This window comes from Falco naumanni, chromosome 4 (genome assembly GCF_017639655.2).
Source record: "Falco naumanni isolate bFalNau1 chromosome 4, bFalNau1.pat, whole genome shotgun sequence".
NCBI lineage: Eukaryota > Metazoa > Chordata > Aves > Falconiformes > Falconidae > Falco > Falco naumanni.
This window is the reverse complement of record NC_054057.1, coordinates 57,538,904-57,566,793: the sequence shown is the minus strand read 5'-3', so window position 1 is coordinate 57,566,793 and position 27,890 is coordinate 57,538,904. Positions and strand designations below refer to the sequence as shown.

The window sequence follows — 27,890 nt, the reverse complement described above, 5'->3', positions numbered from 1 at the left end:
GCTTTCAGCTGAATAAAGCACCCCAGGTTCTCTAGCTGTAAGAAAATAGCCAGGATTTTAGCGTATTAATTTGTCCTGCTTCAGTCCTATGTTTCAGGATGAGATGGTTGATGAAACCAAAGCACAAAGAGAAGTTGCAGATGCACCATCGTTTCAAGTGTTCATGGCCAGGCTGGATGGGCTTTGAGCAACCTGGTCTGGCGAAAGATGTCCCTGACCATGGCAGGGGAGTTGGAACTAAATGTTCTTTAAAGGTCCCTTCCAACCCAAACCATTCTATGATTATCTGAGTTTTACTCTAGATGCCATTGGCTGCACCGAATGTCCCCTCAAGGACTAGAAATGGATTCTGAGTGACCAGCTCAGATGAGACCCTCAAAAGCATTCAAGCAGTTCTGAAATTCTCCAGAGGGTAGGACCAAGCCAGCTTTTACCCACAGATAAGTTTTGCCAGTCTGTCCCTAACTCCACCTCAATCTTATGTCCTGAACACAGGGATGCAGCGGAGATGAGAGGGAGATGGCAAAAATGGTAGCTGACATCGTTTCCAAACGGGACAAGCACACCATTTTGGAAGGACAAGAGCCAGCCGAGTTCTGGGAAGCCTTGGGAGGCAAAGCACCTTACGCCAGTGAAAAGAGGTAATAGTGACCTGCCTGTTCCTCTGGGCTTGGCCAGGCAACTTTAAGCAAGAGATCAAGACTTTGCAGGGAGTAAGCACTTTGATACCGTGTCCTTGCTAAAGGGAGCATGAGGTCACAATATCCCCAAAAGCTTGGTCAGAACCCACAGTGAGATGCCTCTTTCCTAGTTTTTGGGTCAGGCCTTCTGTGAAATAGGAGCTGCAGAGTCAAACCCTGCAGTCAAGGGTGTGCTACATCCTCCTTTCCCGGCAGTAAATCCATCCCATACCTTGTCATAAGGGCCACATGAACCACATGCTCCATTTCCAGCCTTTATTAGCTTTATGGGCAGCCCCAGAAGGTTCATGAAACTAAATTTGCTTGTGAACAATCTGGATTTCTCCAACCCTCTGGGCAGGTTGATGGGTTTCTTTGCAACCAGGTGATCTGATGTGGCTTTCACCTGACACCAAGCTCACCTCCACAATGAGAGAAGGGGTCTGCTTTTGCCTTCTTTGGATGGAGAAGGAGATATCTTTAAAAACTATTAAAATGGTCTGAGAATCCCAGAACCTGACATTGCTGACCTTCAGGCCCTCAGATGAGTGTTGCCATGTTCCCACCTCTTCCATCAAGGTCATGACAAGTAGCGGCAGGGCCCTGCAGTAACCACAAGGGAAAGGTTTCCATCTCTTGTGCTTTTTCTTTCCCTGCCATGCATGAGGAAGGTTTCAAGAGCAGACCACACACTACCAACCTCGCCTCTTTGAGTGCTCCAACCAGACGGGTCGGTTCATCATGACAGAGGTGGTGGGTTTCTGCCAGGAAGACTTGGATGAAGATGACGTCATGCTGCTAGACACATGGGAAGAGGTCAGCACAGACTCCCCCTTCCCTTCTCCCCAAACATATTTTCCAGCACTTTATGGTTTAATTGGTTTGAATCCCTTCTTGAATGTGAAACCAAGAGCAATATACCTTCTGCCCCATCTCCAAACCCTCCACGACGCTTGGTCAGACAAGCGGGAGTGTGCCCAGTCCTTCTCACCCAGGTGCAGAACACATGGGTGAGGTAGTGTTGCTATCCCTGTTTTGGGATGGAGGAAATGGATGCACCTGGTCCATGCCTTGCTCCAAGGGCAGAAGAACTGGACCTGCTCCAGTCTTTGCTGGCTCATACAACAGGGTGGCACACAGGAACTCTCCCCCTCCTTTCCCAGCACCGGTGGTGACTTGCTTTAGACTATCGGAAACTGTCTCCATGTGGTTCATTTTCTTAGTTGGAGTTTTGGCCCATGCAAAGACTGGGTTTAGCTACCTTGAAATGTACAACAGCTGTTTCCCGAGTTATTTATGCTTTATGCCTGTCTCAGAAGTAAAATCTTTCTTGGCTGGGATTAAATCTGGGATCAAAATCCCAGGGGACCATTGGGAAACACCATTTCAAGTGGGAAACACTTCTCTCTGCTCCAGCTGGCAGAGACAAACAGCCACCTCTGCACAGGTCCGAACTCCTCACTGATCTTCAATACCTTCTGTCCTTGCAGATTTTCCTTTGGATTGGCAAAACCTCCAACACATATGAGAGGAATGAGGCAATTGCCTCAGCCAAGGAGTATCTCAAGACCCATCCAGCAGGGAGAGACTTGGCAACTCCAATAATTCTGGTGAAACAGGGCTATGAACCCCTCAACTTCACAGGATGGTTCAACGCTTGGGACCCCTACAAATGGAGCGTAAGTTACTGGAAAAGCCCTGAGACATGCACACGTGCTCAGCAGTGCTTAAAGGGTGTTATCGTTGGCGAACACATCCTCTATGGTGCATGGAACGAAATCTCACTGTGATGGTCCTGAGCTTCATGGTTTCCTGGTGCTACCTGAGCAGCTTCTAACACCTTCACCAGCAAGAAGTACCTGTTTAGTGAAAATGAGGCTTTTGTAAATACATGTAAACATACTTGAATTCACAGTATTCAGATTTTTATTTTAAGAAAAGATCAGGTTCCAAATCAGGTTTGTGATTTCAGCCAAAAATGCATTGGGGCTGCTAGTAGTAAAATCAAGTTCAGAGTGAAAACAGAAGCACCCCACATCATAAAGAAAAACGAAAAAAAATATTTATTTTTCAAAATGCAGCCACAGATAAAAAAATATGATGCAGTTTGAAGGGCAATCTTTGATGAAATGAAAGATACGAGCAGACAGGTATTGTGTCCAGGTTTGTATCTGCCCATCCAAGCCCAGGAGCTCCCGAGCAAGGTCCCTACAATATACAAGCCTCCTTTTCAAAAGCTGATTTACAAATACCAGCTCTTTGCTATCTAGAAATGGAGACCCGCCCCAGGAGATGCCTGGAAAAGAAGAAAGTCTTTTCTCTCTCCTCTCTCAAACACACAGGCTTCAAATCATTTCAGGAGTATAATGCGGAGCTGAGATTTGCTTGTGTTGCACGAGGCCCCACCGTGCGCTGTCAGGAGCTCCATGCAGACCATGCACCAGCTGCTACAGCCACCCTGGGGACTCTGTGCTGCACCACAGGGTATATTTGGAATAAAGAACAATCCTGGAGGGGCTTTGGTGGTTAGGAGAGCCAGAGCATCAGTTTATAGTGAACAGGGAGGTGGAAGCAATGCTGCCAGGCTGTGCACCTATATTCGTGCCACCCGATGGCACTGGTGCGCACGGCTTAAGAGGAGGAAAAAAAAAACAAACAGAAAACCCACAACCCACCACCACAGAAAAAACACAGAAGATGATGGGCAGTTGTGAAAAGCTCAGCTCCCAGGTGGTGTATTCCCGGAGCCTTCCCCAGTGGGCTGCCACTGATTGTCCCTTCTCTCTCCTGGGCTGTTTTTTTCTGTGAACGTTGGTGTTCATCCAGTTCACAAGCCATCCCATCTTCTAGTTGCCCAAAGGGCTGTAAGTGAAGTCCCACGCTGAAGCCTGCGGGTGGGACAGCTGGGACAATAGCGTGAAGGTCTCCAGGGGACTTCACACTGCAGGAAAATTCATACAGAGTATTTTATTTCCTGTCACTGGGTTTGCATCGTCTTTCTTTACAGCTGGTGTGGTGGTACAGAGCCTGTCTTGACAGCAGGCTTTGGACAGATAAGACAGCAACTCCCAGAGCAATGACCCTTAAAACAATGTTGATGCTTAGAACAAAGGTCAAAACCTGATATTTTTTTTCTGAGGAACTGCTGAAAAACAAGGATACAGCTCATAAAATATGTGCCTCTAAAAATATCCCCCGTAGGCAGCTTCAGCAACTGCAGAGAAGCAATCCAAATTGTTGACATCCCAGAAACATCTGGTGTGTGTGTTCATTGCTCAGTTTTGGGTCTAAATCTGTTTGCTCTGCAGTCCATGTGTTTATGTTGTTTGTTCTTGTTGGGGAACTTTGTTGGATGATTCTGCTAAGAACTGACATCTCCTGGCTGCTTAGGAAAACACAGTCGTGAGCTTTGCCAATGTATCTAGCATATTCCTATTTTCAGGAAAGAAGAGGTAGCTGGTAATGCATGGCACCAAATTACAAGAAGTCAGGGACTGAGGCTATGAAAAATCTGTTGCTTTAGCTAAATGAGTCAGGGAAGGGAGAAAAAGGAATATTATTTTATCCTAACATTTTCATGCATTGCAAGATTTACTTCAAATGTAAAAGATTTAAATCCAGCAGTAAATAAGATTTCTGTTCATTTGCCTTCTGCTCTCTGAAGTCTTTAAACTTCCTATTTTCACAGACTGGCGAAAGTCCATTTGTTTCTTTGTTTTCTAGTGAAAGCTCAGATTCTGGCACAGTCTCCTGATTCCAGGAGCTGGCATTTGCAGGAGGCACCAACTGCCACCTCAATGGGCACCACTGGGCTTTAAAAATCATAAGATCTCCTGATCTCATTAAAGAACAAGAGCATGTGCTAATTAAAGGCAGCCCATGCTTCTTACAACTCTCTTTACCTTTAGGATGGCAAGTCCTATGAGGAGATGAAGAACAGCTTAGGAGATGTGTCAGCTATATCCGAGATCAAAGTGGTGAGTTGCTCCTCGACCATACAGGTGGGAAAACCCCGAGTTTCAACTCCCCTGCATCCCCCCCACCAGTTTGCACGAAGGAGAGGGCGTGGCAAGGGGACCTCAGGCTGTCAGGGTCAGGCTGCTGCGCTCCTCTGTGCAAAGCGGAGGGAGACGGGATTAATAACCCCTAAATGCACCCAGATCTCCTGGGCCTTTTCCAGCCTTGTGCAGAGGCATCTGTGAGCAGGTCGGCCAGCTGCTTCCCAAACTACACACGCAAACCAAAGCGTGCACAGCTTTGTGTGCTCAGCGTTGTGTGAGCACTGCGCAGTGGTGGGGCTCTAGAGACGCCGGACAAGGGGCTCCTGGCCAAGAAGGGCACAGCCCAGTGAGGGATCCTACAAACCACAGGGAAAACAAGGTCCCAACAGACCCAAAGGTAACGGTCACATGGGATCGGTTCTGCCCTGGCCAGGGGCAGGAGGAAGGCTGGAAGGAAGTGTCAGGGGCTTTGAGCAAGGAGAAATGGCATATCAGGGAGGGGTATGCAGGTAACACAGAAGTTTTAGACATGGTAGATATCTAATCTCACCTTCTGTCCTCCCACATGTACCTTCCCCTGCTGTTATCTTGAGAAGAATGAGACGACTGTAAGTATTTTCAGTTATTTCTAAGGGCTCTCATCAGCGCTGTGCTTTTAGCAGTCCTAACACCAAGATGCAGCACTGATGGAGGTGTGGGACTGGTGGTTTAGCTCAGAATTTCTCCTTGCATCTTTGGACCAACAGACCAACAGATGGTCTGTGCTAGAAACAGCCAGAAACAGGGGCCCCAGCAGAGAGAAAGATTGTGGGATAACCCCCAACTTGCTCTGCCAGAGCTTCTTGTCTTGACATGTTTTCCTCCATTTGACAGGACCTTAACAACATCAGCCTGAACCAGAGGACCCTCAGCATGACCAGCTCGGCTGGTTCAAGTACAGCAAGTGCTTCCCCAGATTATAAATCACACTACAACCACAGCGAAAGCAACAGCTACAGCAACAGCAGCAACTACAACAGCAACAGCAGCCCTTCCCTGGTGCCCAACGGTGAAGGAATTTACTCCCGAGAGGTGCTGATGAACAAGACAGTGGATGAACTTCCAGAAGGCGTGGATCCCACTAAAAAAGAGGTGACAGCATTGCTGGTTTGATGCCTTTGTAGCTTAACCTGGAACATAGTCATTGCCTAAGTGCACTAGTACTTTATTAAGTCCTGCTTCAGGCTCAGGGAGATACAGCTGGACACGTAGGTCTCATCAAAAAGCAGGAGCTTCACATGAGAGGAAATTGTGGTAGTTTTACCCTAGTTGAAATATTTCTACTTTTTTATGGCAGAAAAATGAATTTTAAATAGTCATTTAAAAAAAAAAATTATTCTCGTAGAGTTGTTTTATCCTGCCACCCAACGTCCCTCCTTGGAGGGACAGAGAATCAAAAGCACCGTTCCCCTGCGACACAAGGTGGCACAGCTGAGAATGAAGTTTGGTGCGGGTGGGGGGGGGTGGGGGGGGGGTCAGAAAGCTTGCATTTCAGCAGATCCCATCCAGGGGCAGGGAGGAATGCCACATCTCATATTCTGATCAGCCCAAGGATTCTGGCAACACCTGTAACTGAGCCCAAGCAAGCCGATGGGAGGGACAGAGGGGCTGAGTTCCTCTACTCTCTACAACCCACATTTGAGCAGTGTCCTGCCCCAAGAGCTCTCCTGGCAAAGGCTGATACGTGCAGCCAGGGAAGCTCATCCACAGCTGCGCCAGCAGCCCTGCCCCATGGCGATGCCCACGTGCTGATGGCTGTACTTCAGCTGGGCTGTGCAGAAGAGCTTTCTTCTACCCAAAACGATGGCGAAAACTCAACCTCCATCTCCCACAGGGTCTTTCTCAGTATCACTGACGAGCCCGCTATCTACAGAACTTTCTTTCTTTCCAGGAATAGGAGTGAACGTTTCCAGTGGAATATTTTGGGGGGCTGGGGGTGTAACTGAGCGAGGGGAAGATGCTTTCACAGTGAATCACTACCCAAGAAACCACTCAAAGCTTCACCGATGCACCATGATTCATCCTGGCCTCAGTATGTTTAGCAGGGACCGAATTCCAGCCAGAGTGTGCTAACCCATCAAACCTAGCATTGCTTTGGGCTGGTGGGCTTTTATTCCCCTGGTGCTTTGGGAAGTGGGATGCGGAGTAGTTGCTGGGATATCCCCCCATGAGGACAGGCAGCTGGACAGGAGGACAGGACAGGAGCTGCTGGCCTGAAGTCAGGGCTCAGCACTGGCACAGTGAGGAAGGGATGCAGCTGACGGAGGTGTCCCAGCCTCTGTAAAAGCCAAAGCTGACCCCTCCTTGCTCTCTCCCGCTGCAGTACTACCTCTCTGATGCTGATTTCCATGATATCTTTGGGAAGACCAAGGATGAGTTCTACCAGATGCCCAAATGGAAGCAGCAGAATGAGAAGAAGCAGTATGGACTCTTCTGAGACCGCAGGGGCCATCAGGACTCTGGGACCAACCCTCGCTCTCCTAGGAGCTTCAGGGAAGAAGTACAGACACTTGCTCAATGAACCCACTCCGACATCTCAGCCAGGCCCAGATCCGACGCAGTTATTCCAGCAGCCACTGCTCAGGGGATGGCTCCTTTCTCCCTGCAAACCCTGAACCTAAGGAGGCAAAACCTTTTGCAGGAATGATTTTGCAGGATGTTTTTGCCTCTTTTTGCCACTTTATTGCTGATAGCCATGAAGACATGCACGTGTCACACAACTGCATTGTAGCCTCTTCTTTCCTCTCCCTTTTGCAAATTGCCACGTGCACAAGGTCGTGATCTTTCTTCATTTGTAGAAGTCTAAAATTGGGTAAGACAAGGGCTACTTGCAACTGCTATGTAAATTCTGGGTAGGGAGAGGACAGAGGGGGAGCCTTGAGGTCAGGAAAAGGTGATGGAGTAGCCAGATGTGTGATGGGAATGCACATGGAGTGACATCAGGCAGTTCTGCCACTTCTCACCTTGTGGAAAAACTACTCGCCAAAGAACCGCAAGAATCAGTTGTAGCACATGCATAGCCCAGTGCAGGTAAAACAAATGAGAACCTGGCCTAGAAAAAAAAATACTTAAGAATATATTTATTAGCTGATCTGTTTCAAGGGAATGATGAGCCTGAGGGCTAGACACAGCTGTTGATTTTGACTGCCAGAGAAGACTACATTTTTATTATTCAGACAGCATCTCTAATCTCACCTGGCTTCCCTGAGCATGACCAGGTGAATGTAAGAGTCCACCTGCCCACAGACCAGAGGGTTGGGGAAGCCAGGAGAGATTTGGGTATGACCTGAGGCAGAGGGTGTCCCAAATGAAGGTTTTACCAGGGCTCCATCCCTGTGATGTCCGTGGGGCTGAGAGCGCTCATTCCACAGTGTGAGCTCAGTCTGACTGGGGAGGGAGGGCAGGGGGAAATGTGAGCAATCAGTGTTTAAGGGGTACAACTGTAAACTAAAGGCAGAATCACATAAGTTTAAGAAGATGTGGTTTTGCAGCTTTACTCCATTTCCCACCTGATCAGTGATTTCAAATAAACAGCCAGCATCAGCACTGTAAGTGTCCTTGATCAACGTGTGGGGTAGGATGGCAGTAGATCAAAGCTCTGCAGGGCCACCAGTCCTTCAAACACCTGGTCTTTAATGGAACGGGGGATTTCTTTTTAAAAGAAAAGAACAAACAGAGGAGATGGGGCCCCTTCTGTTCCCAAACACAACATAGCCAGAACCATTTCTCTCCCCATACTTACACACCCTGCTCCTGAAGCCCTCCGTTGCCCATGAACAAGACTACTTGGCTGTGCAGCAGTTGGCCTGGCTGCCCACCACTGCTGCAGGGATGTGGGCTTGGAGCTGAAGAGATGCAGCTTCCTTGGTTGAGGAGCTAAGGGCTTTCACTCAACACCCAGGACCATGCAGTAGAGGTGAAGTGTCACCATCTAGACGGGCTGGAGGCAGACGCCTCCAGGTGACGGGGTCTTCTGGACAGATCTTTGCGTTTTAGAATTAGTAGTTGCTTCAAATAAACCACAATGCCATCGTTACCTCCGTGCTTCTGCCACCACTGCAATCCCATTTCTGCTTGAGGGTCCAGCCCAAAGCCCACTGCAACCTCCCCGTGCAGAATAAGGTAAGAGTCAAGCAAAGGCACAAATCAGCTGAATTACCCACGTGATTGCTCCTGTTGTGTTCACGCTGAATACAATCAGGGCACATTATCCCTGTTTCAGCCTCTATTGCCACTGCTGGAAGCAGCAGTATTTGCATTGCCCTGCTGCAGCATGCTCCTGCCAGCTCCAAAATTAAGGAATTGCTTGTGCACCTCAATAAAAGGCAGGAATGCCACCTACCAGCCCTGGCTGCGGGCCCAGCGAGCACCACGTGATCAAATGGAGACCAGTGAAAATATAGTCGGATTAGGGAGATTAGGCTGGTTTGCTACAAATTGCTTTAATTCCTGTTGCCGTGATGCTCAGCCACACACGAGTGCTCCTGCCAGGACTTGGAACCAGCATGGCATTTTACAGATAATAGATCCTTTGGATATCTGGGCCTCTTGGAAACGGCTGCTGCTCTTCTCTCCTCATGGGCAGAACTGTTCATACTCTCTGCCTCTGATTTCTAAAGAAAAGATTCTCACACACATCATCCCTTTCACGCTGTGGTATCTGGTGGGCCATGTCCCACTTCTGCTGCTCCCCTCACCAGAGCTCTTCCCTGGAGTGGGGCTCCTGCGCATCCTAATCCGATGATGAGGTCCCTTGACAACGGCATGGACTGTGTCCCTTTCTCTGTGAACCTTGCAGCATTGTCCATCCTGCTCTGGATCATCCCATCTCCACCTCAGCTACTTTCCCACCTGGCTCCAGTAGTTTTCCCCCAACTGTGCCCACCTGATGAGGGATGTTCTCTCTTCCCACTGATCTTGCCTACCTGTAAGTGCACAAGAGGCAGAGGAAACCCTGGCCTCTCTATGCAGTCCATCTAAGCACACCCTGGCCCTGGATAGTGTGGTCCTGCCCTCACATCTCTCCCCATTCCCTGTCCCCTACTCCTTCAGTACTGGCCACCGCAGGCAGGTAAGGGCTGGTTTAGCTCGATAATTCAACCAAAATCCAATCCTGCAACACCAAAAATGCAAATAATTTTTCTCAGCCAACTCAGGGGGCTGATCTGACTCACACAAGAGCTGGTACCAACACGAGGGGGCAAGAATCCCCTGATCATGTCCACTCTCAGGCCGCACGGTGCAAGCTCCCTCCATGGTACAGGGCAGACCTGGGTATCCTTTGTTCATGCTTTTTACCCCATGTCTCCTTAAAACAAAATGCTCAGAGCATCCAGGGAGCAGGGACCGAACGTAGGCTGTCTCTGAGTTGGAGTCAAGGATGCCCCGGCCTTCACCTTCAAATACATCTCCTGGTACAACACACCCCATCCCAGAGGTGAGCTGAGAGCCAGCCCATGTCACTGCAGGACACCCTGTTCCACCTCGGTGGCCACTGCCACTCTTGAACTCTTTCAACCGCTGGTTGTTAATTCAATATGAGCCTTGGAGTTGTGGATATAATTCACATTTAATCTGGTAACAGCTTATAACATCACACAATATTGTAGTGAAGAGGAAAAATCAATGTGCCCAGCAACGCTTACTGCAGCACAACAAACTCCAGGTAGGACTAAATGACACCCAGTTTTGCAGTGGCCCCAAGGCTCACTAAATCCAGGCTATTTTGGACTCAAAAATAGGTGGGGGAGTGAGTTGACTGGAATATGTTTAAAGGGGCATTGGCCTCTTTGGTAACAGCTCATCCTCCCCACCATCAGGCATGAAAAACCCCAGAAAGACTGACAGCCTTAAGAAATTAAGCAGGTCTGTCTCCAACTTCATCTTTGTTGCGTTCAAGTAAGAAAGGCAAATAGCGACAAGTAATTGGACGTCTCCAGATTTTTTTTTACCTTTAATAGTCTAACATATTGTTAGTAATATAGTTGGCACTTCAAAATATATATTATTTTATTTCAACAATATTCCCTTAACTCTTTAGTTGTACATGAAGAAAAATCACTTGTTGCCATAAATACTGTGTTGCTGAACACTCCTGCCTGCTTGTGCTAGGTTACCTCGACAGCGCAGCTGGGACCAGGCTAACATTTACAACAGTTCCTACTGCCACTTCCTCTGTGTTAAAAAATGACGTTTTTTCTACAAAAACACCAAAAAAAAAAAGAAAGTTCTACTGCATTAAAAATAAGTCCCACTGTCAGCTGAGCGTATTTCCACTGTCACTGGCAAAAGGCATTCTCTGAGGTCCCGTTGAGTGGGTTTCGCTTTGGGTTAGAGGGAAATTTGCCGTTCGGCAGCTTCTTTCTCCTTCCACAGGACGAGAGCCAGGCTTTGAACGCAAAGCAACCTGGCTGAGAGCCAGGCACACAGGCGGAGAAGTGTTCATGTATTTTTTATTATAATACAAAAGGAAAGTTGGGTTATATAACATGGGCCTTTGTAGTGCAGCTTTCTTTTTTAATCTGCTACAGAAAAGAGGAGAATTGTGTCCCCAATTTAAGACTTCATACAGTGAAAGATGGCTGACATCTGAAGTTACAAAAAGTCACCTGGCATCTGGCCACTGATTTCAGTGGTGGGGTGGATTCTTTTCTTGCGCAGATGTTGGGTGTTTTGTCCAGATGTCTGACCAAACCCAACCCAAGAGCTGTACTTTGCTAAAAAGGAGTCCCTATCCTCTCACTAAAAGCAAAATTAAAAAATCACACTAAATAAAGTGAACTAAAACCACAGCTGGATTGGTCAAACTGGTACAAAAGGGTTAATCTCAACAGCAGCATTAGGATGTCTCCAGCATGCAGAAGGGAGAGGGTCGATGGCTATTTCACATCGGGGTCCTCTGGAACACCGTGTGCTGCTCCAGAGAAGGCACTGGGGATTTGACAGGACCCTGACACTGGCAAACTTCACATGCTGAATTCCTTCTAGGTCTGTAACCAAGTTCACTGTGCCCTGAAAGAGCTGGGCTGCTAATCACAGTCCTGGATATTGATGTACACAAAGAGGGTGGAGGAGGAGTACGGGTCTCCATTCTTGGTTAGAAGATGGATGTGGCGGTACCCTGGAAGCAGAGACACAGATGGAAAGTGGCTTTTAGTCCAGCTGGAAAAGTATTCGCTAGCATTTGCCAAGACCCTGCAAAAATATCTCCTTGCCTCAGAGCGTTTCGCTCCCAGTACCCCAGAGAACAGGTAGGTCTGAGAGGCATGGCTTTGAGCATTGGTGACATTGTGCCCAAGGCCACTGGTGACAAGGGGATCCCTTCCCCAGAGACAGTGTTAACAGCTGCCCAATAAACCATTTATCACTTTGCTCCTACCCTAGAGAGAGGACCTGTTCTGACTCGAGGTGTGATGGATCTGGACCAACTCATCTAGGACACTGGAGTCCCCCCAAGGGCTCAGGGGTTGTGATGAACAGGGAGCAGGGCCTTACCTTGCTTCAGGCTAGTGAAGGGAAGGGTGTACTGCCCGATGAAGTCATTCTTGGTTGACATGTCAAAGTCTTCCACCACAAACCGGACCAGGGCAAGTGCAGGGATCTCTATATCGAATGTAAACTCTTCGTCCCATTTTGGGTTAAAACCTGGGCAACATAGACAAGGATGGAGGTCAGAGCTGCTCACGGTCAAGGAAGGAAGGGAGAGATGCTCACAAGCGAGAACGGAGGTCAGAGGTGCTTGCAAATGGATGGAGACTTTGCCTGACTGACAACCTAATATGACCCAGGCCAAAGGTCTTAGGAGGTGCCGAGACCATTGTTCCCAGCTCCGATACCGATTTTCTACCTGGTATTAATAAATCCTTCAGCTCAGGCTGCTCAGACCTCAGCACCATGGCCCCGGAAGGCAGTGAGGAGCAGGAGGGAAGTGAGCTCAGCTCCGCTCCACAGGATCTTGCTGGCTGATACATGGACGTCTTTGGTTGCTTTTGGACCAGCTGCAAATTCCTACAGCCCTAAACCAGGGGAAAGCAGAGAGGAGAGCTGTGCCTTTGTGTCATGACAGCCTTCTGGCACCTTAAGCCTCACTGAGTGCTCAAGGTACACCCATCTGTCAGCACTCTGTGCCTCAGTTTCCCTGTCTGTAAGAAAGGTTAATGAGGAGTGTCTTATTACAAAAAAAGCAACATCAAGTCTGTGGACAAAATGTTTTATGTCTCCCTGTATAAGGGCAGTGTCTGAGACGGCCAGATTAGCCCCACTTCTGTTACGGATAAGGATCTTGTGGTCTGGACTCAGAAAGCAAACAAAACTGAGACTGTCACATCAGAGGAGAGATGAAGAGCAATCTCTGTGCTCGCTCTCCAGGTCACGGCAGGTGCTCTCTGCAGTGTCAATAAACCACTCCCCAGAAACAAACAGGAGGAGAGCACATCCTGTTGGGAATCCTGCTGCCCTTGGCCCAGCCTGTGCAGAGCAGATGCCCAAGGACAGCAAAACATCAGCTGAAGCCTGTCGGTCATGGAGGGTTTGTGGATGATTCCGGAGGAGGCAGGGATCTTTCAGCTGACCCTGAAGGTGCTGAGATGGGCCTGTGGACAGTGCTGCAGCAGAATACCTGTGCTGGGTTGGTGCACTTTATTTGGACTTTCATAGGATTAAATCAACTGGACTGTTCAGATAACATACATCTGCTCCTGACCTCCTTCATCTTTGGGAAAAAAAAACAACCCAGTGTTGTTGAGTCCACGGGAGCAAATCATGAAAGCTGAGGGAAAGTCATCAGCCCTGGGACAGCAGGTTTCACATCTGTCGGGGATTTTCAACTCATTCCAGAGTCATAGCAAGATGATCAGAGCTGCTGAGCCAGCAGGTTCCCACAGCCTCTCTAGCTCCATGGCTGCACCACTGTGACCTGATCTGTGCCCACAGCCTTCAGTCCCACCAACACAGATCATAGAATCATTTAGGTTGGAAAAGACACTTAAGATCATTAAGTCCAACCATAAAATATCAAACCAGGTGAGCTGCTGAAGCATGGTCACATATCTGAAACCTCAGCCCATGAAACGCAACCCTCTCCCTGCAGCTGCTCCTTTCCAACATTGATGTTTTCACTGTTTGATTCACTTTCCATTGGACAACACTCTTCACACCAGCATGCCTCCAGTATCACTCCAGTGATCCAAGGGCTGGCTGTGGGGCTGGGTGTGCTAAGCAGCCCTGAGGAACAGGCCTGGCAGGTCTGCAATGTTGCCTACACAGCTTTGACTCAAGACATTACAAAAATTATTGTAGGTGACGGAAACGGCTGTGAGCTTTAGGAGCTAGGCCAGATTTACTCAAACAGGAAAGAGGAAAAGGGAAACACTGTTGGCAGGGAGGAAAATATGCGTTGGCTTTCTAGTGCTTGGCTCTTACTCTACACAGAAAAGGGGGGTGGGGTGGGGGTAGGGGGTGGGGATGTCTGTGTGTACACACATGCCTGTGTGTTTGTCAGCGGGAGGGTGAGGTTGGATTTCTCAGACTCCTACTGTCTCGTTACTCCCATAGGAGGAAGGGCTGAACATGCCCTCTGCAAACTCAGAAGGCCACACTATTCAGACCCTCACTGCACAGAGGGAAATCACAGCCACGTTTGACCGATGAGAAACAGTCCACAGGGATGTGAAACGTCTGTCTGATCTCTGAGGTCAGTGCTGGGTAAGGCTTGAGCCTGGCTCCTTGGAGGAGGGGGCTTATGGCTTTCACCCTTTACCTGTAACATTGCTGTGATGTGCATTAATCTACCACCAGTGCCACTGTGGCCAAGAGGATGAGCAGATGCGAGGAGGCAAGGAGGTACAGGAAATGTTCTACTGCACAGATTATGTTACATATGAGAAGAAGCTGAGAGAAGCTGAATTATTGAACCTGGAGAAGGTTAAGGGGATTATTACTGCTATCCTCCATGACCTCCTTATAGAGAAGACAGAGCCAAGCTCTTCTTACAGGTGCACAGCAAAAGCTTGATGCATAAAGACCACAAACCGCAACAGGGGAACTTGTGGTTTAGAATAGAGATACCTTATTTTGTCATAAGGTCAGTCAAAGACTGGATCACTTGAGAGCGTCTGGGGAATCTCCATCTTCAAAATTCATCTGGGCAATACCCTGAGCAACTTGAGTTGAGTATGGCCCTGCTTTAGGCAGGGGCTGAACAGACACCTCCCGAAGTCCCTTGCAACCTCTTTTTTTTTTTTTTTTTTTTTAAGTTTTTGACAACTTTCAGGATAAAATCAGCCTCACAAGAAGCCTTTTTTAGGGAGATCTTGGTGGGGACCAGTCCATCCCAGGTCAGGCATGGAGGCAAAGAGCACTTCCAAAGCTCTAGCTCTGCCAATTTGGCAGCCAACCTCAAAACTGACGTTATTTTGCAGGGAATGTCTGTCTCCAAACATCTTAGAGAGAGAAGAGAGGAAAGAACCCCTGGAAGCAATTCTCCATAGCGATATCAATGTGTGGGGCTAGTTGATGCCACCAACAGTCTATAACCAGAGTCCCTGCACTGAAGCAGGCCAACAGGACCTCACGTATCTGCTTAGTGTGGGTAGGCTTGGGTGCACCTGGACAGGTCAGGCCACAGGGCACCGGCCTTGGCAATAAACACTCTACTACATGGAATGAAAGGGTTACTGCCCCATGGAAGCAGCAGTGTGGATGAAAACCCCTTACCATTGTTTTCAATGACTTTGGTCTGCTTCTTGTTGTTATCCTGTTGGACGCCATGGATCTCTACCGTTACCTTAGGATCAACAATGGAATTTTTGCTTTTGTTCACCTTGGGCAGCTGCTGACCAGAGATGATCTGTGAAGGAAACAGAGGAAGAGGTCAGGACATCATTAGGAAAGAGGGCTCCCTGGGACATTTCCCTCTCCTTCTCCAGGAGTGCAGGACTTGCTGTGACAAGCTGATGCTGGTCTTTCAGAGCCAGTGTTGTGACATCCTTCAGAAGAAGTTGTCATGAGTCAAAGCACGTAACGAACATTGCTCCAGCCCAGCCAGCTGGCTAGGGGACAGGCAACTTTTCTAACTGTCCCCACAGTGATCAGATGATACCTGGAAACAACAGTGCTGACTGTTGACTGCATGTCTGCCTGTATGTTTCTGTAACGACATTGAATGTTGTCATTAACCTCTCCTGTTGCCAAGCATTAAACATGTAAGTCCCTGGAGGATGAGAGCCCATGCAGGACTGAAGCAGAGACCCCAGCGGTGGGAAATGAGTAGGGGTAAGATAACATTGCCTAGGTGGGACCAGGAGAAGGTACAACCTACACACCCCCCCTGAAGGTGGATGCTACTGAGACATTTTCTGACTTCTGTTCTTACTTTAAGCAGAAGCTTCTTCTTTGTCCCCCATGTTCCTTCTGTGATGGATTTTGGATTGAATTTGGTTTGTTCATCCCGAAGGAATTCCGGCTTTAAGACATACCCAGAAAACCCATTGTCCTGGAACCGACCCTGGTAGACATCCATTTCTGTGCCTGCTGTCTGGAAATTTAGGGCAACTGCAACATAAATAAATAAATTCAGTCACTTTTAGATAAATCAATGGGAATCTTTTTATACTGATTCTGTTCACATGAAATTGCACTTTGTGGACATAAACATTGGCTTCCCATGCTTCAAAGAGCAGTGATAAAACTCTCACAGCCTGATACCCCTAAGGATTTCTTGCATTCAGAGATGTTAGAGACAGGAAGAGCCATTACAGCCACCCCATTTGTCACCCTGCCTTCTACAGGATCAAAAAGTGTCCTGCATTGAATTTATGTCACCTGGTTGAAAATTGCATCTTTTAGATAAACCTATTCATTTCTACACTGAAGGAGTTCTGAAGGAGTTATCTCCTGCAGTGAAGACAGCAAATCCTTCTCAGATTGTTTCTCTGGCTACTTAGCCTCATTATAAAATCTCCTTTCCAGCCCAGATATGCCTGTTCTCATTTGCCATCCTGAGGGGCACTGACGCCTCTGTTGGTTAGACTAGAGAGTTCCTCGCTGTCTGAACTCCTCATGTGGGAGCACAGAAGCTGTGATCAAATCACCTCTTCATTGTCTTCTGCCCAAAATAGATCAAGCCTCACTGGTGTCCTAACACCAGGCAGATTTCTTGTATTATTGCCGATGTGCCACTATCTTTTTAAAAGCATTAATGTCAAATCTGGAAGCAGTCTCTGTGAACAGTCTCACTAATACACATAGGGAGCACACACGGACCACAGCATCTCCTTAGCACTCCATTGATTTCTCAAGGGTGATGCTAACCCCTTTAGCAACTTCTAAGACAGCTCTAGGACAGACAGTAATTTATGTTGATCCTGGGTCCTACATACCCTGTAATACTTGAAGGCCAAAAATATTTTAAATCACTCCCCTGCTTTTCCACCTGCAAGCAAGATTTTAATAACTCCAGTATACTGCTTCTACTGGGAGCTGTAGGTACTTGGGCTTCTGAAAAATCTTACTTTGGGTGCCCAAATACTGAACTCAGGTCAGATAAGGCATGCAGGTCTAGCTTTAGTGTACCCTGGGGGACCTGATGTTGCCTTGCAGGGACTCTCCTGAGTGCTGGGAATACAAGCCCATGGGGGCTAGTTGTGGCTCCATGGGACTGCAGAACCCAGCAAGTTCATATGCTGCCAGGCACATCCAGCCCATGCATATCTACACGGCTGGGGCCAGGGAGTCCTGCATCTGCAGCTTCTCTTGTCTGGCTGGGCCACATTGGCACAACTGGGACATTTCCAACATGCAGCATCACCAAGAGAGCCAAGCATGTCATCGCCACCCTGCCCACTTACCACTGCACCAGGTTTCCTGGATGACAGCTACAACATAATCCACTTAACAGGCTCTGGGACCCTTGTTTTCATGAAATTTCTGAGACAACATACCACCAGGGAGGGGCCTCAGTGCTCTGGGGCTAGGTATTATGTGGTGCTGCTTTGACTACAGGGAACAGCTCAGGCCACAGCTTGGCCTTTGTATGGTTATGGCCTTGCCCTAGGGCCCAAGAGAGCTGAGTTTAATTTATCTCTGCCAGATATTTCAGGACACTTTTCAGTATGGGACTGTAACTCCTGGCTCCCTCCTCCTTTGTTAAATGGCAATAACTCTGCTTCCCATGAAACTGCAGGGATGCACACATTAATGTGCAGGAAAGACTCTCCTAACAGTTTTGAGGTGGGCCAGAAAGTGGTCTAGGAAAAGTCACTGAGCATTGGCTGAAGAGCTGATCCCTCCCAGTGACCAATGAAACTGTCTGCAAATGGCTTGAGATCACACATCCACCTCAGCTGAAGCCCCTTCCTAGCCAGGTCATGGGTGACCCAGCCAGGCTGACCCTCTCTTGATGTCCCAGTTGTACCCACCGATCTGGCAGCCGACATTCCAGAGATCGATAGGGTTGTAGTTGGAAGAATCTGTCCTCCAGCCTGCAGGGTAGATTCGGCTCAGGTGCCTGATGTTGTGATGAATAAAACTGGTTGCTACAGAAAAAAAAGAAGAAAATGTCCCTTTCAGTGATGGGGGCTACTTTTATCTCTTGTTGATGCTGCTGTAGACACTCCCCCTCTGCCTAGTGAGTCTGGCTACATGTGAACTACCTGCATAAAATGCTCTTCTTGGTAATAGCCTCTATGATATTAAGTTATTCCCACTGTTTCTCAGTGACATTCATGAGCAAAGAGATCATAGCCCATGTCTTTCAGGATGCCTTTTTCTCATGCTCAACCACCACTAACTGGCCCTTTATGGGGGACTGGGATAGGGGATGGCCTTTTGCTGGGGCAGAACACACATACCAGACTCCTGGGCTAGTTTCAGAGCTTTGCTTTCTGTGAACGATGACATCTCGTAGAAAGCCCGAGGATGGCTAGGGTCCTCAAAGCCATTGAAATGGACACTCTTGCAGTAGACAACTGTGTCTGACAGCTCCTTGGCCAGCTTCAAGGTGTCACTCTAAAAGCAGGAGAGATTTGTGGAGAGTTTCTGCAGTCATACTCAAAAGTAATAATCATGTTTTCTCTAGGACCCCTAGGGTTCCTCTTCTCTGCCATCTTCACATGAAAAGGATGCATGCTATCAACCTTCAGTGGCACCTCTATGCAGAGAGAGGATGGAAAAGGGACAGGCTGCCCTTGCCATGTCCCTTGCCCCGTATGGAGAGTGCTAATCCCTCCTCCCAGAGCATCACTTCCCTCTCAGGCCCATCCTGGCCTGTCCAATGATATCACTGACTTCCCAAGTGTTACTACCAAGAATATTTCATTTCATTTCATCTGGCCCATCTCTCCTTCTGCATTTATCTGCACGTTATTATGTGAATAAGTATTTTAGCTTGGCTATCACAACTCATTAGTGATTAGGGCTACAAACACAGTAGGAACCAGCTCAGTCAACCTGTATTGGTGAGCTAAGAGAGGATTTCACACAACAGATGCTTTGGCATCCCAACCCCCTTGTTGCATGATGCTCTCCAGATGGATTCTCTCTTTGTTGGTAGGGTAGCATTTCTGTGGCTCTCTGCATGCATGATCACTTGTATTTCAGCATCCATGGCTCTCTTCAGTTCGTAAACTTTACAACAGAGCCCTAGCAATGAGTTTTCCATACTGTCCTGGTCCCAAGCATGCCAACCTGGGAAGGGAGGGATGCTTTGGCCTCCACAGGGCTTAGGCTTTTTTTCCCTTGAACTAGGAAGTTCTCACAATGCTTTGATGCATCTCACTCCATAGCCACATTCATTGGTGCAAGGCTGATTGAGAGCCACTAAGCTCCCATTAGAAGCAAGAAAAGGAGACACTTCAAAATTATACACATTATTGACTACAGTTCAGAGAAAGAAATGAGACCCTCACAGAGTGAGCAAATCAGCAAGGGGAAGTATAGAGCAGACCAGATCCAGAGGCAACATCAATCAGCTTTGCCATCAGTGGGACTTTATGTTTTTATATGACGTGTGAACCTTGTCTGTAAGGGATTGGCATTCACAATGACCTGCAGTCTGGAAAAATGAATGTCCTCACATGAGGGAGCATAACACTGGTATAAAGGCCAGCCTTTTCCTCCCAGAAACAGTCATCCCAATAGCTTTTGTACTGAGCCACCCCTTCCCCATAGAACTGTAGCTCTTCCCTCTCTCCCTTCCTCCCTCCTCTGGGTCAGCAACACAGGGCCCAGTGAGGGTGCAGGTATGTCCCAAAATATGACTAGAAAAGCACCAGTCTCTGGTAATAAACAAAGTCATGATGGTCCCATGACAAATAGATTTCTGGTAATCAGAGACAGATTGAACATGTGCCCTTCCACTGTTTCCCTAAATGCTACATGGTCTGTCCCAGCTGTGGGTCCTCCAGCCTCATCTCAAGGGAAGAGGCCACCCTTCACGCTTGGCTGGCTCTGCAAGATCTCTCGTGGTGCTTGAGACAGGGATCATGAAGCAGAACAAGGACCAGGATCTTTAGCTCCAGCAATTTCAACAACTCACCCTTATATATCCTCAGATAAGTAGCTGAAAGCACAGTGAAAACTTAGTTGGGAACGTATTAAAAGCATATTAAAATCGGGTTTTGGTTTGTTTTGGTTTTTTAGGCATGGTACAAAACCCACCTAGAAAGGGGCTTCCCAGCATAAATTGTGGGATAGACTAACAAAACAGGATCTCCTGATGTAGGACTTCAGAGCCTTCTGCAATAGGCAAAGATCTTTTTTTATAGCTTTTCTGTCTTTTCAGGTCTGCCCCTTTTTGGGACTCAGTTACTTCTTTTACTTACCTTCCCCTTCTGCTGTATCTCAGTCTTTACAGATTCATCTTCAATTTCAGCTGCTTCATCTTCATCAGAGACATCCTCAGCCTCCAAGTTGTTGTTCCCATTTGTTCCAGTGGGGTCCTCCTGCCTACTCAGCTTCTTGCCTTTCACAAGGATCTTCCCTTTCAATTGCTGCACAAGGAAAAGTGGACAAATTAGCTGGTGAGTAGAAAAGGTTCTGGCCCACCCTGAAGGAGCAAGGGTGTAACAGCCCCTCAGCTGTAACCAGGGCCAGGGCCTTTTAGAGTTGCATCAGTCACTGGATATTATCTATAGATATAGGTAAAAATAAGTCTGTTTTTCCACTGAGGCCCTTCCCTGCCTCTGGCCAGCCTCTGAGACTGCAAGCCACAAGTTTGAAATCCCCAGATAGCCCACTGATTCCCCTCTGATACAGAGCTGACCATCCCCTCAACTAGACAACTTAAACTATTGTGCTGTTAGAGGCATGAAAAATCTACTATTTTTTTCAAAACCGAATGTGGCTTAGCAAAAAAGGCCAAGTCTGCCCCTCTGTGGGGCCCTGTTACTTAATTTACCCCAGTCTCTGCAATGTATAGTTATAAACGCATGCACAACTTATAAAATCGTATGAGATCCGTGCACAGACTGAAACAGCGCAGCCCTCTGCTTCACTGGACATTTCAGTGGGGAGAGAGGTCCATTAAGTTCTGGACCTGTGCTTCATGCATAGCAGACATGGAGGGTTAGTATGTATGGGATCTGGCAAGTGAAATCTCAGGGTGCTGACAGCCTAAGGGAGTGTTCCCAGACCCTTCCCAAAGATACCTCCTCTTCTGAAAGGAGCTCCTCCTGTGACTGCTACCATGGTACAACACTAACCATAACCAGCAGCGTGTGCCAATGTAACGCAGCTGGCTGCTGAGCTAACCCCAGGAGCACATTTCTTGTGCTGAATCAACTCTCTCCAGCCTCTTTCAAAGTCCACATAAAACTCTTTGGTGAAGGAACCCTCCAACAGTACGTGCTTGCTCACAGACCACCTTACCACTGATGTATCTTGTGCAAGATCTGACTATGGGAAGAAAGCTGAAGCCTGGAGAGGGCTGACTTTGAACCCAACCAAGGCAGCAGCGATTTTGGCTGCAGGGAGCAGTACTGAGAAGGGTGACTGCCTAGGTCCAGTCTCTAAGTGAGCGGGTTATACCTTAAAATCAGGAACACCCCTAGACCCTATAGCTTTCAGCAAAGTCAGTGAGAGATTTGCTGCCAGCTTGGATCTGTTTGGTACTGCTGGCTTTGGAAGGTTTTAGTTATTCCAGAAAAATGCAATCTCAGTATTAGTCAATGCAACCCCTCAGTCTGTGTGGTATGTTCCCCCTTTCTCAGAGACACCCTGTATTTGCCTTTTCCACTACAACAGCAAAGGCAACAAACCCCACCATTCTCAAATGACAGGACTGTGGAAAACCAAGGATCTTTTATAAAGCAGCACAGGCATTTTCAAAGAGCACCATTCTTGCTTTGTGGGTACAAGCTAATTGCATCACATCTTTACAGAGACCAGCCCAACCCCTCAGCACCCAGCAAAGATGTGGATGAAGCTTGGTTTGTGCTGAAATTTGGCACTGGCACCTGAGACAGCAGTCAAGAGAACTTCAGCTACCACAAATAATCTGTTTACATTGGGGCACTTTCCCTGTCACTCAAAAGCTACACAAAGGCAGCTGGAAGGAATGTACTGGTTACTGGAAATAAAAGGCCCAAAGGAGCAGTCAAAGCACAGCAGTATCCTCCTCCCCATCCCCAGACCCATCTTCCCTCCTTCCAGCCCCTCAGCTCTCTTCCAGGCAGAGCTGTGACCTGCTTCTTCACATCCATGGCCAGGAGATGAGTCAGCTCATCCTCAGAGTCTCACTTCAGTCTGCTCCATGTCTCTTCCCACCGTCCTGCCTCAACACCCAGCTCTCCACTGTTCTTCCACAACACTCACTGGCAGCAGGTGAAATCCAGTTCTGTGTGAGTTTTTAGGCTCCAGCCAACACTTTGAATGGACAAGCCCGGAGGGATTGCACTGGGGACAGCGAGAAGGGGCTCAGAGAATCCCCTCTTGTCCTTTGCAGGCTGCAGATAGCATCCTGCTACATAATATACTAGCTGCCTCTGCTTTCTAATGCTCCATAAGAAGTGTTACTGCCTCACCTCACAGGTCAACAGTAAAGAGCTAGGGATAAGATATCTGGGGCAGATTGCTTGATTCTTAATTACCAGTAGGGCTACTATCCCTTTTTAAGCTTCTTCAGTTCAGAACAGCCTGTCCAGCAAGTGGGAGGTGTAACTTCTGGCATGAACCCATCCTACATGGCTGAATAACACCAGCAGTGAAGGCACAGCAACACAGCCTCCACCTTGTCTCCTCACCACACCCCATACCAAGGCTGCCAGCAGTGGGTCCTTGGTGCTGCTGTTATCCTGTGTAGACTGTGGCTACTCTGGGAAACCTTGGATATGCCCCAGATGCTCCCCATGGCCACAGGAACACTGGTCAGCCCAGACTGTGTTGTACAAGAGTCTCCATAGGGCAATTATGGTGGTCCCCTTTGGCCTTGAAATCCCCAAGGCTGGCTCCCTTCTGGAGTCCTGTTGCATAGCAGAGTTTTAGGATCCCCTATACAGCTAACTTCCACCATGACTACAAGGGAGAGCAGTCCATGTGCCACTTAACTCCAGGGGAGAAGCATTAACTTGGTCCACAATAAGGGGTGAGATTCAACCCAAAACAGACCATTTTCACCTCCTTTTCCTGCAGAAGATGCAATTCTACAGTAACATTCCACTGAACCCACCCTGCAGAAGCTGCTAGTCCCAAACATTGTCTTCCTTCATTTAATATGGGTACTAGGAAGCAAAGTCCTAAATTTAAGAGCTTATCTTCGACAAGGCTTTAAATGAGCTGATACACACAGACACAAACACACACATGCACTTCTTCCATCTCTCTTGGATCCCCATCACGTGATACTGTTTCTAGCCTGAGGCAAAGACACTCAGCTCATCAGTTCAGCTCTGTTGAGCAGATCCCTTATCTTAGGAAGAAGCATTAGCTGAAATACTCAAGAAATACTCTCCAAGTAGATCATAAAGGTATCCTGACTGCCTGTGGCATGTCCAAGGTTGAATACAGGTGTGCTTGTTTTCAGCCTTTCTTTTCACCTGGTGTAGCATTGTTTCCAGTTCTGTCCTTGGCTATGTGGTCTGCTGCTCCTGGGTGGACCAGGTTCAGCCCCTTGCCTCCAAGCACAGTGATCCAAGTTGTTTCCATGGGATGATACCACTGAAAGCCAAGGATTTTTAGGGACAATGCTGTGGGGAATTTGTAAGCTAAGGAAAGGCTACAAGGACACTGGACTCTACTGTGAACATACAGTGGAGTGGCTGCTGGAATAGATCCTTTCCTTTCCTATCCTTTTTCCTTTCCTTTCCTCTCCTCTCTTCTCCTCTCCTTTCCTTTCCTCACACGCCCTGTACATCACATTGCCTTGGTTCTGTGCAAGTGGAGCTCTCCTGCTCTCCCACCTTTTCTACTGCATGCTCAACAAGTTCAGCTCTGCAAGAGAAATGGTTCTGACACATGGCTTTACTTCCTTTGGGATTCTGTGACTTGGGACATGGCAACCATCTTAAAAGCACTGTTGATTTTATCAGAAGGAGCAAAAGCTGTAAAGAGCAGAGGATTTTAAAAGATCCGCATACACACATTTAACACACCTGGAAGTTTCCTACGAAGATGTTCAGTCAGGCATAAGGCAGAATGACTTGAAGCCACGTTCATGCCAAATGCATAGTGCCAAAGTAATCCTCCTGGGCTGCCAGTCCCTGGGGTCCATTGCTGGCTTAGGAGACCTGTGACTGAACCCAGCCTGGACTTACCTGAGCCAAACCCAGAAGGGTTTGCTGCCTTGCGGTGAGCATGGGGCACAGCAGCTCAGCCACTCTGCTGGCAGATCAGTAGTGCTGAGCCCTGCACCACCACTGCTATACTGCAAGTGGTTCCTGAGCTGCATGGTTCAAAGTGGTGTTGTATGGGGGCACAGGACACAGCAATGAATGTGACTGATGGGTCAGCGGGTGGGACAGTGGAGGTGTGGGATGGCAGAGACCCCTGCCACTGCACTGCACCTCCCAGTTCATGTTCCTAAGGGTCACTTAGCAAGGCAGTTCTGTTAAGCCCAAAACCACTGTCATTGTAAACAAGGAAGTCCAGGAACAAAGATTTGGAGGGGTTTCAGATATGACTGATATGCTGAATAGTTACATGCAAGGTTGGCAGCTGGTTTTGTCTTGTTCCAGGGCTGGGTTTTTGCAGCATTTCCAGCTGGAATGCAGGGACAGGGGAAGGGGCCCTAGCAGACCCCTGTGCACATCAGGGATGGGGCAGAAGGGCCTGCAACAAGCAATGAGCTGCAGAGACTGGATCAGCAGTTCTCTACAACCCTGGTACTGCCCGGCACCTTTATGTGACTTTTGGCCTTTCATCCTACAGGCTTTTAATTTACTATTGGGACCTAAAGACATCAGCTTGAGGGAGATATTTAGATGCTCTGTGTATCCCAACACTGTTCCTGAAGGGAGCCTAATAAATCAGATGCCCACCCTGGGCTACAGTATGAATCGTTAGCATGAATCCAAACTGTGTCGATCTTCCTTTAATTACTGACACTGCCCTGCTAACACACCCTGTAGCAATGCTTCGCCTGTTTTTATTTTACAGCCTTTCAGCCCTCTTCCCAGTGACAGATCCCACCCTTTTTCTAATATAAAAAATACTACATTGTCCTGGGCTTCCCCATGTCAGCTTCACAAGGAAGTGGAAAACCCAAGAGATTTCTGGTTTGTTTGATTTTTTTTTTTTTTCCTTAATGTTTCGGCTTCAATGTATTTTCCAACAAAAAAAACAGCAGTCCATCCCTTTTCACATTCTGCCAGTTCACATAGCAGGAAGGTAAAGTACCAGCGAGAAAAGGATAGGTTTTGCTACATTGGCAATTTTTCTCCCTTTAAACTAAATGGATCACTCCTTCCAATGGAGCATATCAGACCAAATCCACTCACTAAGGTAGGTCTGGGCTGTTTTGTTCCAGCTGGGGCCGTGTGTCTGTCTGGGCAACTGGAGCAGGAGGTTAGACAAGCACAGGAATGGGAAAAACATCTTTGGGAAGCTGGGGTCATTCCTTGCCACACACATCACACATTTCTTTCCCTGGTGTTTCTCCTTTCTCTCTTCATATCATTTCCCTAGTCACAAGGCAGTGTTTTGAAAAGCCGTCGGCATCCTTCCTGATCCTGCATCGGGAAGCCAGGAGGTGACAATGAAGACTTTGATTTTTCCAACTCAGGGAACAGCCTGCAGAGACCTGTCTCCATGCTGGGCGTATTGTCACCCTTATAGTCACTCCTTAAATGGAGGCACCTTGTCTGTGGCAGTGCAAATGTCCTGCTGAAGCAGCAGCATTAAAAATTATGATTCATCCTAATTTATTGCACTGGTGCCTAGGGACCAACCCAGATCAGCTTCCCTCTGTGCTAGGCATTGTATCAAGCAAGGCATGACACTCCCAAACAAAAGGGGAAAGTCAGAAAGGAAAAAGAGAAAAAGGCAGAGAGACAACAAATATAGAAGACATTTTGCGTGGATCGTTTCCCTATCCTTTCTCCCCTGATGACTGCCAGCTTTATCCCACTCACAAACTCCTTCCAGCTCCAGCTAGGCATGCTCATCCAATTTTTGGCAAATTATTTCTTTAGTAAAGAAATGCAATTTAAAGGGAACTCTAGCTATCTACACAGAATTAGATTTCTGCAAAGTGCTTAAGAGAAAAGAAAGAAAGAAAACAAACCGGAAGGATGGAAACAGATGAATGTTTCATTTTTACATATATTTTGGAAACTTTCTTTGTTCATATCAAGATTCCATTTCCATTTTTTTCTAGTTGTCAGCTAATGATTTTATAATCAAGGTCCACTGTTGAGGGCTGTATATCTCCTTCCTCCTGCAGGGCCCAACCTAGCTCCCAGCTTCCCAGCTGCCCTGATTCATGGGAATCAAAGGGGCATCTCTATGCAGCCTCCTGCCTCCCCTTGTCCTCCATGGATATCTCCACCCACACCACCCCAGGCTGTTCTCAGAGGGAGGACACTTCATGCTTGATACAGTCTTAGATTACCTGTACTAGTTTTCCCTTTGAGTTTTGAGGGGCAAGCAATCACAGCTTTCAGCCCTCATCGCTTCCTAATCCGCAGCCTGGATCTCCACAGTAGAGCACCCAAGGCATTAAAGGAGGAGGAGAGCGTATGCTACAGAGCTCAGCACAGAGCAAAACATTTCACTTACCATGGTATCAGGCAGTGTTCAATCTTGCTGAATTAAAAACATTAGACACCTTGTAATCACTCCTTGCGGTGCTAACCTTCCCTGCATGTGCAGCAACCTAACAGTGCTTCAGAGGATTAGCTGGAAGGAGGTCATATTTAGCTTTGGGGTGTGGGGGGCAGACACAAGACAGACCCTTGGGATTCAGCTCCTCTGGGGCAAGCCAGAAAAGCAACCACCTCATGGGATGAAGGACATTCCCTGGCCTTGGTAAATGGACCAGGAATATCCTCAGTCCTGTAGGGAAGTCTCCTCTGAGAGCTTAGACAACACACAAGGAGCAACAGGACATTTTGCGCTTGAGATGCGTATGTTACTTCTAGGTACTCCTGTGTCTTATTTCACCATTGCCCACAGACAACTTCTGTTCCTCAGCAAGTGCAGTTCCCACCAGTTTTCAGGCATATTATCCACCGCTTGGCACCCAATAAGAAGACAGACCTCTCTTCTTCCACTCTCAGAAGGCAGAAAGTGCTAGAGTGGCCTTGCTTACCTCTGGGGAGGGGAACTGGGATTTATTTCCATCAACTGGGGCAACCAAGAGCATGTCCTGCAGGATCGTCGTCATGTGCTGAGCCATGACCTTCTGCTGATCGACACTGCAGTGGTTCTCCAGGGAGATGATGACAGGGTATGGTGAGGTCTACAACAAGACGGTAACATACATCATCAGTGAACCCTGTAATTTCACCAGTCTATAGCAATTGATATAAAGCCCAGTGCTGTTTTGTCTGGAAATGAGTGTTTCAACAGTAGGGTCTAGTATTCTGCTAAAATGAGCATTTGTTGAAAATGGACAAATTTAACTATGCAGTAGCTACTCAGATCTCTGCTGGCACCTTCCAGAGATGATGATCCAATGGACAGGGCACCAGGCTGGGTCAGGGTGCCTCCCACAGACTTACTGGGGCCCTTTGATGAGGCT

At 47.8% G+C, this 27,890-nt stretch overlaps 2 protein-coding genes across 5 annotated transcripts in view; one reads left to right on the top strand and one right to left on the bottom strand.

The window, feature by feature from the left end:
- Positions 1-8,266, top strand: part of VILL (villin like) — a 37,665-nt gene extending 29,399 nt beyond the window's left edge. For 2 of the 3 annotated variants that reach the window (XM_040590328.1, XM_040590326.1), the window contains exons 15-21: positions 496-641; positions 1,352-1,496; positions 2,171-2,359; positions 4,589-4,657; positions 5,278-5,289; positions 5,555-5,812; positions 7,044-8,266. In XM_040590328.1, the coding sequence (XP_040446262.1) occupies positions 496-641; positions 1,352-1,496; positions 2,171-2,359; positions 4,589-4,657; positions 5,278-5,289; positions 5,555-5,812; positions 7,044-7,157 (933 nt within the window). In that variant the 3' untranslated portion in view covers positions 7,158-8,266. The remainder of the gene's footprint in view (positions 1-495; positions 642-1,351; positions 1,497-2,170; positions 2,360-4,588; positions 4,658-5,277; positions 5,290-5,554; positions 5,813-7,043) is intronic. The other variant, XM_040590327.1, reaches the window with a different exon arrangement.
- A 2,004-nt stretch (positions 8,267-10,270) lies between these two features.
- The window catches only part of PLCD1 (phospholipase C delta 1), a 56,324-nt gene continuing 38,704 nt past the window's right edge, over positions 10,271-27,890 (bottom strand). For both annotated transcript variants that reach the window (XM_040590330.1, XM_040590329.1), the window contains exons 8-15: positions 27,459-27,608; positions 20,539-20,706; positions 18,568-18,724; positions 18,136-18,252; positions 16,092-16,270; positions 15,434-15,566; positions 12,215-12,364; positions 10,271-11,840 (exon numbers count right to left, since the gene is read on the bottom strand). In XM_040590330.1, the coding sequence (XP_040446264.1) occupies positions 11,749-11,840; positions 12,215-12,364; positions 15,434-15,566; positions 16,092-16,270; positions 18,136-18,252; positions 18,568-18,724; positions 20,539-20,706; positions 27,459-27,608 (1,146 nt within the window). In that variant the 3' untranslated portion in view covers positions 10,271-11,748. The remainder of the gene's footprint in view (positions 11,841-12,214; positions 12,365-15,433; positions 15,567-16,091; positions 16,271-18,135; positions 18,253-18,567; positions 18,725-20,538; positions 20,707-27,458; positions 27,609-27,890) is intronic.